The 11,654-nt window shown below is 38.0% G+C and overlaps 1 protein-coding gene across 1 annotated transcript; it reads right to left on the bottom strand.

Annotated features, from left to right (window-relative positions):
• On the bottom strand, positions 1-939 carry LOC112671512 (olfactory receptor 148-like). The gene has a single exon (XM_025465782.3). It carries the CDS (start codon positions 931-933, stop codon positions 1-3), a length of 933 nt encoding a protein of 310 aa, XP_025321567.3. The 5' UTR covers positions 934-939.
• Between the last annotated feature and the right edge of the window lie 10,715 nt (positions 940-11,654).

Here is an 11,654-nt window from a genome sequence, read left to right as displayed (position 1 = left end):
TTATTCCAGAGAAATAAATACTAGATGGCGGAACACTCTTTTTAGGGAACTTTTCACTTCTTTGTTTCTTAAGGAATAGATTAATGAGTTCAGCATGGGTGACACAATATTATTTAATATCTGTACCATAGCCCCAAGCAAGGGGTTGGGTGTGGGCTGCAGATAGATGATGATCACAGGACCATAGGCACAGAGGATTGCAGTGAGGTGGGCACTGCAGGTGGAGAAAGCTTTCTGCCTGCCCTCTGCCGAGAGGATTCTCAGAATGGCAATCCCAATGCGCGTGTAGGAGACACAAACACTGAACCAGAGCATTAAAGCCAGAAACCCAACATTAGTGGAGCCCACTCTCTGGGCCAGGGAGCTGTCAGCACAGGCCAGGGGTAAGACAGCAGGAATGTCACAGAAAAAGTAGTCCACCAGGTTGGAGCCAGAGTATGTTAACTGAAAGGTGAAGGAGGTCAGGATGGTGGCGTGAAGACAACCCACCAAGCAGGCTGCCATGACCATGCCAACACAGACCCCAGGTCTCATGATGAGCATATACCTCAGGGGGTGGCAGATAGCCACAAAGCGGTCATATGCCATTGCAGAATAGAGGCACCCTTCAGTAGACCCCAGGAAATGGTAGAAAAAGAGCTGTGCAACACAGCCCTCGTAAGAAATGGCGTGACTTTGGCCAGAGAGATAGAACAGCATCTTGGGACAGGTTACAGATGGAAACAACATGTCAAAAATAGATAGGAGTCCCAGGAAGAAGTACATAGGGGTGTGAAGGGTAGAGGAAGAAACAACTGCTGTAAGGATGAGTAAATTGCCCAGCAAGGTGAAGAGGTAAATAAGTGAGAAGATGACAAATAGCACAGTCTCCATTCCCGCTGTCTGAGGTATTCCCAGTAGAATAAACTCACGGAGCTCTGTGTGATTCCTCATGTTCCTGGAGCAGACAAGATGGTGAAACCATGAATGTGGAGGCTGACTCATGGCAGACACAATACCAACACATTCATCACCATCAATTTTTTTTTAAGATTTTATTTTTGAGTAATCTCTACACACAACATAGAGCTTGAACTTAGAACCCCAAGATCAGGAGTCCCATGCTCTGCCAACTGAGCCAGCCAGATGCTCCAGCCTTTGTTTAAATATAAATATGATGCTGAAATTAAGAATTCAGGATTCTGCCAAAGACATTTAGGGGATGGTAAAGCAAATCTATGCTTTTATATCTCAAGATATCATCTTCCTTCATGAATACGGATACAAAGCAATATGAAACACCACCATGGTGAAATACTGGATGGGCTAAGGGGACCAAGACCTCAATATCAAACTATGAACGTAATTTAATTAATATCCATAACCAATTATACAGCAATAAATGCCTCCAAATAGACTAGCCTGGAAGTCTCATCCTCCTGATTCCTTTTCAGAACATGCCTGCAGTAACTCAAAGACATCATCCAATGCCCTGAGTATTCATCAAAGGTTAATGTGGGCACCCACACCTTTGATGACAGCAATGGATTGTGATTCAGTGCAATGAGCATTAGTGTTTGGATTGTATTAATATTATCTTAATTGAGTATATTCCTTAATCTGGGCATTTTCTTATTTGGCGATGCTCATTTGACTGAAAAGAAACTGAATCTGGATGTCATCTTGGGATTTTAGGTGGTTTAGAGATTAGCAGCTAAGTTGTATTATGGAGAAGGTAGGTTTTAGTGAAATTATATCACATATAAAGATGTAGCTATGGGATATTTAATCTTTGCTAACAATGAGAATTTTGGATCCTTAGTGCAATAAAAATATATCAATTTTGCAACTGTTTTGTGTTTTCCACTTTTTATTTGTTTATTTTTGATTCTGGTAAGAAAATTTACAATGAGACCTACTTTCTTAACAGATTTTTAAGTGTACGTTATTGTTAACTATAAGCACGATATTGTGCAGCAGATCTCTAGACTTTATTCAGTTTGCCTTACTGAAACTTTATACCCTTTGATCTGCTCCCATTTTCTCTCTCATCCCTGCCCCTGGCAACCACCATTCTGACTCTGCTTCTATGAGTCTAAGTGTCACTTTAAAGGGAAAAGTCAGTGTGCTGAGAATCTGGAACTGCCGCTAGGGCGTGCTGTGGGCAGCTGTTACAGTGCCGGAATTCAAAGGTATTTATGAATTGTTCCCAAAGAGATGATGTTTTCACTTTCGGTTTTTACTTTCATGATTCGTTTTTTTTTTCTTGAAATCCAAAATATATGAAAACTGTCAGTTATAATTTCCTAACTTCTAATTATAATTCCTGATTGATTTCTCCGATCCTGTTTTATAATTAAGCTACTAATTGATCATTTTATCTTCTAAAAACATGACAAGTGGTAAGATAGGTTAGTACTATTCATAGATACCAAAGAAATTCCAAAGGAACTAAATTTAGGTTCCTTTAGATTGTAAAGCCTCTGAGAGTAAACACCTTAATTTGCCACTAAATCTGCAGTATTTATCACAGTGCTTGTAAATGGTTGGCGTTTAAATATTTGTTAGGTAGGTAGATGAACAAAAGTTGGAAATTAGTTTATGAATATAGTTTGGTTGTAAATTCAATGAAGAGACTGTGTCTATTCTTGTTCAGCACTTTATCTTTAGAACTTAGAAAATAGTAGTACCCAATAAATGTGTTTATTTGAATAGAATTTTAGAATGCTCTGCAATGAGTCCTTTTGTCTTTAGACTACTGTGAGCCTTTTTTATTAACCCTGGAAGTCAATGGCTGTAGTGAGCCTCCTTTGGCTTGAGAGTCCATGCCTAATGAAAGAAATTCAGGTACTCAGTGAAATGTAGATTACCTAATTCTCGACCTAGAAAAGAGAAGATGTACCTTGAACATTTTCATAACTGCTGGCAACTCATCATTGTCTCTTGCTGGGGGGGGGAAATATGTAAGTGATAGACAGAAGTAGAGAGCTAAGGAAGAAGACCTTCCTGAAAAGAAGGAAAAGGAGTAAGATATGACTGGTGGAACATTCTGTAGCAAAAATAAAAGGACATAGAAAGGAATTAGTGCAAAAATACTAAAATTCAACAAAAATAATTCACACAACCGTAAGTTCTAGATTTGGATTATGCATCTTAGTTCACGTGATAATTAGAGTGAGAACAGCATTATCATAATATATTAATGCAACTGATTTACTTTGTTACTACCATCTTACAGTATTGAGTCTCTAGAGAGACTTGTATTGAGTTCTTTGATTCATTGGGTTTCTTGCTGGAGGAAAGCCAGTATGCCTCACTTTTTTCCTAGATGACTTTTGGGTGCTTCCAATGAGCACTCAAATCTGAACCTGAAGTCAGTTTGTACTTGTGTTGAAGCTGTTACAGGAAGACTGCATGGCCACGGAGGGGGGGGTCCCATGCTCTGGATTAGCCATCTCTTTACATAGGCACCCTTGTAAATTTCAGAACAATTTTGGTCAGGTTCAATAAACAGAGAGGACTAGTAGAATAGCTGCTGTGAGGGAATGGTGGTAAAGAAAGACAAGACTTTTATGCCAGATAGATTTAATTTTAAATCTAGTCTCTTGGGGCACCTGGTGGCTCAGCTGGTTGATCATCTGATCCTTGGTTTCAGCTCAGGTCATGATCTTGAGTCATGAGACTGAGCCCTGTATCAGGCTCCATGCTTAGCATGGAGTCTGTTTGAGATTCTCTCTCTCTTTCCCTCTCCCTCTTCCCCTACTCACACTTGCTCTCTCTCTCCCTCTTAAATAAATAAATAAATAAATAAATAAATAAATAAATAAATCTTTAAAAATATAAATCTAGTCTCTTGCTTACTGATCTTGGGACTTTTCTATGTTTCATTTTACTAATCTCTAAAATAGGAATGGTATAATATTCTAAGTATTGTTGGGTGGATTAAGTGGGATAATGCAATATGAGGCTTCTAATGTGGTGTCTTATCATATTGTAGGTACCCAGCAACTGTTACTGATTTCTATAATCTGGGCAAGAGTAAAAACACTCTTGTAGTATACTGACTTAATATTAATATGAGCATAGCTAATGTCAAAGAACTCACGGTTTGGAGGAAGTGTTTAGAAAATATCCCTGGGTACCCATGGTGGTCTCCCCTAAATTCTGCTGAGGTACAAAAATAAAACATGTGAGGGAAAAAATTGGAACCATGCCTTAAATGTCTGCCTCATCCCTTATACCTCATATGCAAACACCCATCTCTCTAAACCATTCAAAACATGGTAAAATATGGATCATGCTAATTCATGATATCAGTGATATGCAAGATAAAGCATGAGATGTTTCTGTTGATTCTAAAGCAGTTTAAATATTTCTGTAGCATAAAAACTGAAAGCAAAGAAAAATTATGAGAAATATCTCCTGAAAATAACACTATTTCAGATTGAGATTTTATTTACCATATTCTAAAAAAATTATACCTATAGCTTCAAATGTTATTTTTTAAAATCTTAAACATTCGAGTTCCTCACCATTTCTAGCTCTGCAACTAGACAGGCATCAAAAATGCACATGGAGTCAAGAAAGATAAATCAAATAGCAATTTAGAGTTGCACCCCTAGTAGATACAGACACAACTTTCTTAGACAATTCAGCTCAATACAAACATTTATCTAGGGCAGAGGCCATATTGTTACAAAATTTTTATTCCCTTGGTGCCTGCAGTTCTTGGTCATGCTGCTTCGAAGAATGGAGAAGGAGACCAGATGAATGTGGTGGGCAGCAAGGCAAAGTTTATAGAGCAATAGTACAAAGCTTCTGGAGAGGGAAGGGGCCCAAGAGAGTTGCTGTTTTGGGGTTCAAATTGAGGGGTTTTTATAATTTCTTTTGGGGAACTATCTTGAGCATCTGCGGGTGGGCTTTGTAGATTGGCTGCTAAAGTGTGCCAACCAGGGTTTTGATCATGTACCTGTTTACCTATTGGGTTATTGCTCACATGTTGATGGTTTTTGAGCTAACATCTGGAGACTAATTGCCTCAACTCGTGATAGTGATCAATGTTTTATGATTAATTATTTTGTTTCAGGGTGTTTTGCAAAAGTTATCTCTGCAGAGGCTACTAGACAGAATACTATTGTGGTCTTGTCTAAGCTATAAAATAGGTGCTTGTGCAGTTTCATCTTGGCTGTCTGGCTTTCTATTTTCTTGTTAGAGATCCTGGTCCTGATTACCTAATCTGCCTAACTGCCCAACTAACTCCTAACAATGTGATATATTAAAAGAACTTGGATTAGAGGTCTAAAGACTGAAGTCCAAGTTTTGATTTTTGGTAGTGTGATTATGGATAGGAAACTTAAAATTTCTGAACCTCATCTTCTCATCTGTAAAGAAGAGTAATGAGAATGTAAACATTCTCTGTACCAGTAAACTCAACCTAAATTTCTCATTCTAACTAGAACATTTTTGAGAGTCAAAGAGGTCATTATTAATAATTAAAGCAGGACAGTATGAGTAACATAGGAAACTTCCTGCCACATCACTGAGTAATCTCCTTAGCATCATGCCCTTCATTTGTGTCCCACATATCTGGATTTGATATGCACCACTAAAACTGTGCTCCTTGAAATGTGGGATATTTTTCTCTTTTAAGGAGGCTACATGCCTAGTGTGGAGCCCAACATGGGGCTTGAACTCATAACCCTGAGATTAAGACCTGAGCTGAGATCAAGGGTCAGATGCTTAAGCAACTGAGCCACCCAGGTGTCCCAAAATGTGGGATATTCTTATAATTGTGCTTGGTATATAGTGTATACTCACTAAATGTTTTTGATTAACTGAGATAATATTTATTTCATGGAATTTTTGTAAAGATTTAATATGATGATGTTTATGAAAGATCTTGATACATAATAAAGTGCTATATTGTGGTTAATTATTATATATACTATAGAGAGTCTTGTGCTAAAGAATTTGGGAAGTTCTTACCTGTATGAAGAGGATAGTCAATGTCTTAAACTTGAATGAGGTCACTCTGAGAAACACAGTAAAGGAGGCCAAAAGAGGTGTGGAGGCCAAACCTTGAGAAATACTACATTTTTTGGAAAAGGAAAAGGAAAGGGAGTATGTAAGAAGAAATATATCCATTCTCTGAAGAATTTAAAAGATAACTGAGAGAATGTCTTTTATATATGTTTGTATCAGAAGGATTATTTTCTCCATGCCATAGAAATATATTTTCTGGAACTACCTGGGTGGCTCAGTTGCTTAAGCATTAGATTCATGATTTCGGCTCAGGTCATCCTCTCAGAGTCATAAGATAGAACCCCACATTGGGCTTTGTGCTCAGTGGGGTGTTTGCATCTTTCCCTCTCCCTCTGCCCCTTCCCTCTCAAATAAATAAATAATTCCTAAAATAAATATATTTTCTCCATGTCAGGGAATACATCGAATTCTTTAATCCTAAGCAACTATGTGGTGCTTGGAATATGATAGATGCAGAATTAAGTCTTGATGAACAAAAGAAAGAGTAAATGAATGCATTCCTGCATGCTATTTGATGGAGTGAATGGACGTAAGGATTATAGTCATTGCATGAAATGAGAAGGAAGCCCTTGGCTGTGATTTCTTCCAACAGTCCTTGCTACTCAAGACTCTAGAGTGACAGTCAAAGTAAAAAATTGAGAAAGATGGGGAGATGCTCTGAGACTTACGTGGTCAAATGATCATGACTGCCTCAAGTAAGGAAAACAAAATTTTCCTTCCTTTTATTTTCAGTTTCTTCTATAGAGGTGTGGGGCTCTCCATTTCAAACGTCTGTCTTCCCTAGGTGGCATGGAATTGGACTTGGATGCTCTAACTGTAGACCCCAAATGGTCTTTTTGCATTCAGACTCACACAGAGGGAGGATGCTATACATTTGATGAACATCCTATTGCCTAGTGTGATTATATTATCTCAGAGTTAGCAGAAGTAGAATGATCTCCTACCTTTTAGGATTTTAAATTATCTCATAGTCCCTCTGGAACCCTATCCATGATGTATTACAAGATTCAGGGAAACAGAAGCCCTCTGAGCTTAGGGAGCAATTAAATGCTGGGTGCTGAGAGAATTTAAGAGTGAAAAAATAGTACATGGTAATCAAGATAATCTTGAAAGGAATTAGGAGTCAAAGAGATCCCCTTGACCACCCTTTTTTTCTTTTTCTACTTTGAAGAGACTTCCCATGGAATCTCTTTGTTCTTTACAAACCTCAGGGATTAGACCTGCCATTCCTCACCCCCCAATTTCTACCTATTCCTTTACCTCTTTTGGTTGTAAAAGAAATTCTAAGATAGTGAAAAAAGTATCCACCTTGGAGCTTCTGGTGTGAAGAACAGGCTTGTTTCTCAATAGCTGTAAGTCCTTGAGAAGGTCAGTAGTCCTTTCTGAATCTTAATATACCCATTTATAAAATGGGGTTATAATAGTATTTCACAAAGTGATTGTGAGGAGTTAATGAAATAATGCTTATACATATCCTAACACAAACTACTCACTCCTATGATTATTATTGAAAATAGATGGAATGTTAATTTTATTAATAGAATCCCTCCCCCTTATTCTGCCCTACCTAATATTAGGATGAAGTTTTGTTTTCTTTGTTGGCTTAGTTCTTTTTTGTTTTGTTTTGTTTTTAGTCTTGTCTACATGTAATAACAGTGAAAGACATGGTGAGTAACAAAAACAAAAACTAATTTTTCTAGAGTCATTAAAAATATAAGAAATCTAGTAATGCTTCTAATAATCCTTCTCTAGAGAACAGAGAATTTAAATGGTATAAAATTTCCAGACTCTCAAGATTTAACCAGGGTAATCCAAGAAAAGGAGAAAAATCCCAAGAAAGGGAAGGTGGAACTAACATTTAAAGAGTGCCTACTTGTGACAGATGTCTTTAAAAATCATATTTTATTTAATCCTCACAAAATATATATAGGGTAGGTATTATTAGTCTACTTCACAAATGATGGTATGTATCACGAGAGAAGTTGTTTCCTCGAGATTACACAACTACTAAGTAATAGAGGTAGGAATTGAGCCTAGACTCATAGACTGAATTCAATAGCAAAACCAAGTCGATATTAAAACATCAGAACCTGGGATGCCCGGATGGCTCAGTGGTTGAGCATCTGCCTTTGGCCAGGGTATGATCCCGGGGTCTGAGGATCAGGCTCCCTGTGAGGAGCCTGCTTCTCCCTCTGCCTATTTTTCTGCCTCTCTCTCTGAGTCTCTCATGAATAAATAAATAAAATCTTTAAAAAATCTATCAAAACCTGATTCCTAGTTTTCTGTACAATTTTTGCCTCTAGATGAGGAAGGTATGCTTTCTATTGATCCTCAGGGATTCAGACCCATGAGCTTCATTCTGCTTCTCTCCTTTGGTACTTATTTGTCCTTATTTGCCCAAAGTATGTTTGCTTGTAGTTGATGGCAATTATTACTCTTAAACAATAGTCAGCATCTTCTAAAGAGTTTCTGACAAGCAGGTAAGAGGTTTTGTGATGACAGCCATTATCCCTGTCTGAAATGAAAGCTGTTCATCTTACTGTGTAAATTGCTTGACACTGGTTTCTAACAAGAATTCAATATCTAGTAGCTAGATCTGTATTTTTTTCAATCCATCCTATTTATTATCCATCCATCTATGGTAAGTTCCTTTTGGGCTCGGTTTTCATGTGATCTCTTCAAATATAAAATTTGCAAATTACCAGTGATTATATAGAAATGAGTAAGACTTGTGTACAGGGGTGCCTGAGTGGCTCAGTCGATTAAGTATCTGCCTTCAGCTCAGATCATGATCCCAGGATCCTGGGATGGAGCCCTGTATTGGCCTCCTTGCCCTGCAGGGAGCCTGTTTTTCCTTCTCCCTTTTCTCCTCCCCCTGAATGTGCTCTCTCTCTCTCAAATAAATAAATAAATAAATAAATAAATAAATAAATAAAATCTTTAAAAAGAAAGATTTGTGCACATTTCTGAGCATTTATTCATTTGATCTTTTGAAATCTATCTTACAATGTCTACTATGGATAGCAATCACAAGACCTAAGCATATACAACCATCAGCATTTATATGTATCTATTCATGAATCAAATAATTTCATGCATGTTAGGCATTTCGTTACTTAAAGGTTTGAAAGTTTTAAGAACACATAACGGGCTCAAGTATGATAAGAACAATACGAGGGCTTAGATGAATCACTAAGGAAACATCAGAGGAGAGAGAAAAACAGAACAGGAGACTTATAAGAAATCATATGATGATAGGAAAGATAAAGAGCAGCAGGAAATGAGGGGATGAGCAAAACAACTTGTTCTGAGCTGTACTAAGTATTTTTTTTAAAGATTTTATTTATTTATTTGAGAGAGAGAGAGAGAGAGATTGCATGAGCAAGGGAAGGGGCAGAGGGAGAGGGACACACAGACTGTCTGCTCAGCACAGTGCCCGACATGGGTTCAGTCCTAGGACCCTGAGATCACAACCTGAGCCAAAGTCAGACACTTCGCCAATGGAGCCACCTGCCCTGTACTAAGTATTTCTATGCAGTAACACAAGCAGCTCTTCTTTTAGGAAGGGAAATGACCTTAAAAGAACTGGATGAAAATAAGTAGCATTTAACACACACAGGCATAAGAAGGGCATATGTGTGGCCGTGGTAGGAGCTGAAATGAATCAGACACTGTTATACTTACGGACCTCTCTTTCCATTTTATGTAAATATGCTTTTCACATTCAAAAGAATATTGTTGGCTTTAAAAGTTTACTCTTCTTATTGATCATAATTAGGTATTAGGTAGGATACGGAGCGCGTGGCAGAGCCCAAATAACTGTTATGAATCATAGAGAAATTCATTACTTTCTCCTGTAGAAGTCGGTGCTGTTATAGTGGTTCTACTCGGTGAAAGCCTCAGGGACTTAGGATCCTTCTGTCTCGTGGATTCTCCATTTTTAGGGATTTTTGCCCAATGTTCATAGTCTGGCTATGAACCAGACTCAGAGTATATCTGCATTCCCATCAGTGAATAGGAAGAGGGGAAAGTGAGGACGAGGCCATACTTTTCTTTGAAAGGTGTGATGTGATGTCACACACATCATGTTTTGTTTCCCATTGGTCAGACCTTAGTCCTGAGGTCACATCTAGCTTTAAGGGAGGCTGGGAAATGTCTTTATTCTGAATGGCCAGAGACTTGGCTCAGCTTGGGCTAAGCTTGAGGATTGATATTGGAAGATACTTAGCCACATGCAGTCATGAGGACAGATTTTTGGGTGGGGACATCTAATCTAAAGTAGCTTGTCTTTATTCTCTAGTATACTACACATTTTGTTTTCCTTAAGCATTTATACTACCAGATGTTTTCTTATTTATTTCCTTGCTTATTTGTTTATTGACTATTTCCTCCCCCTGCAATGTAAGCTACAGCTAGGGAAGGATCTTTGTATCTTGTTATTGTCACAATGCCAATGTCTAAGACAATGCCTTGCCTACAGAGGAAGCCCGATATTTATATTGGCTGAAAGAATGAATTACATGTTCTCTTTCAAAATTTGATCACTGGATTCATTTAACAGGGTATATGCCAAGAGTGAAATTATTCATTGTGTTTACACAAATTGTGAATAAACAGATAAATAAAATGTATTCATATTTTTAATAGGTATAAAGGTCTGTTTAGTTATGTGTATTGTGGGGATCCTGGGTGGCTCAACGGTTTAACTCCTGCCTTCAGCTCAGGGTGTGATCCTGGAGACCCGGGATCGAGTCCCGCATCGGGGTCCCTGCACGAGGCCTGCTTCTCCCTCTGCCTGTGTCTCTGCCTCTCTCTCTCTGTGTCTCTCATGAATAAATAAATAAATCTTTTAAAAAATCATGTGTATTGTGCCAGGTTCAGAGGCTTTTCATATAAGCATCCTTCCAAAAACCAGCATCGTATGTATGTTTTCTGATTCAGTTCCTTCCACCCCAACCACCATGTATATAGTCTGTGGCAGACCTGTAGTTTTGATCACTCTGGTCTAGTCAGATGATAAACTCTGCCAATGTTCCCAGCATCTCCCTGTTGTTGACCAGGCACTGTGGCCAACAGAGGTTATAGTCAGGAGAAACAATACCAGGTGTGATTTCTACTGAGAGAAAAGGATCATTCTCTCTCACAATTAGTTTGGTACATGTAAAGAACATAGCCCTAAAGCCTAATAATGATAAATTAGAATCTGTTCTTATATTGTGCTTTACTACGTGTGTTTATACGCACATACACACAGACATCACATCCATAAGATCCATAGGATTTTAAAAAACAAGCCAGGGAGCAAGAGAGGAAAAAATAAAACAAGATGAAATCAGAGAGGGAGAAAAACCATAAGAGACTTTTAATCATAGAAAATAGACTGAGGGGCACTGGAGGGGCGGGGCTGGGGGGACAGGGTAACGTGATGTAATGAGCACCAGGTGTTATATAAGCCTGATGAATCACTGACTCCTACCTCTGTGGAGTCAATAATGCATTATATGTTAAATTAATTGAATTTATATGTTAATAAATACAATAATAAATTATATGTTAAATTAATTGAATTTAAATAAAATTTTAAAAATAAGTAAAAACAACCTATGGAGGTAGGTATGCCATTATTTCTCTTT

Source organism: Canis lupus, chromosome 5 (assembly GCF_003254725.2).
Source record: "Canis lupus dingo isolate Sandy chromosome 5, ASM325472v2, whole genome shotgun sequence".
In the NCBI taxonomy this organism is placed as follows: domain Eukaryota; kingdom Metazoa; phylum Chordata; class Mammalia; order Carnivora; family Canidae; genus Canis; species Canis lupus.
Note: the sequence above shows the minus strand (reverse complement) of the source record. Positions and strands in the feature narration are given on the sequence as shown.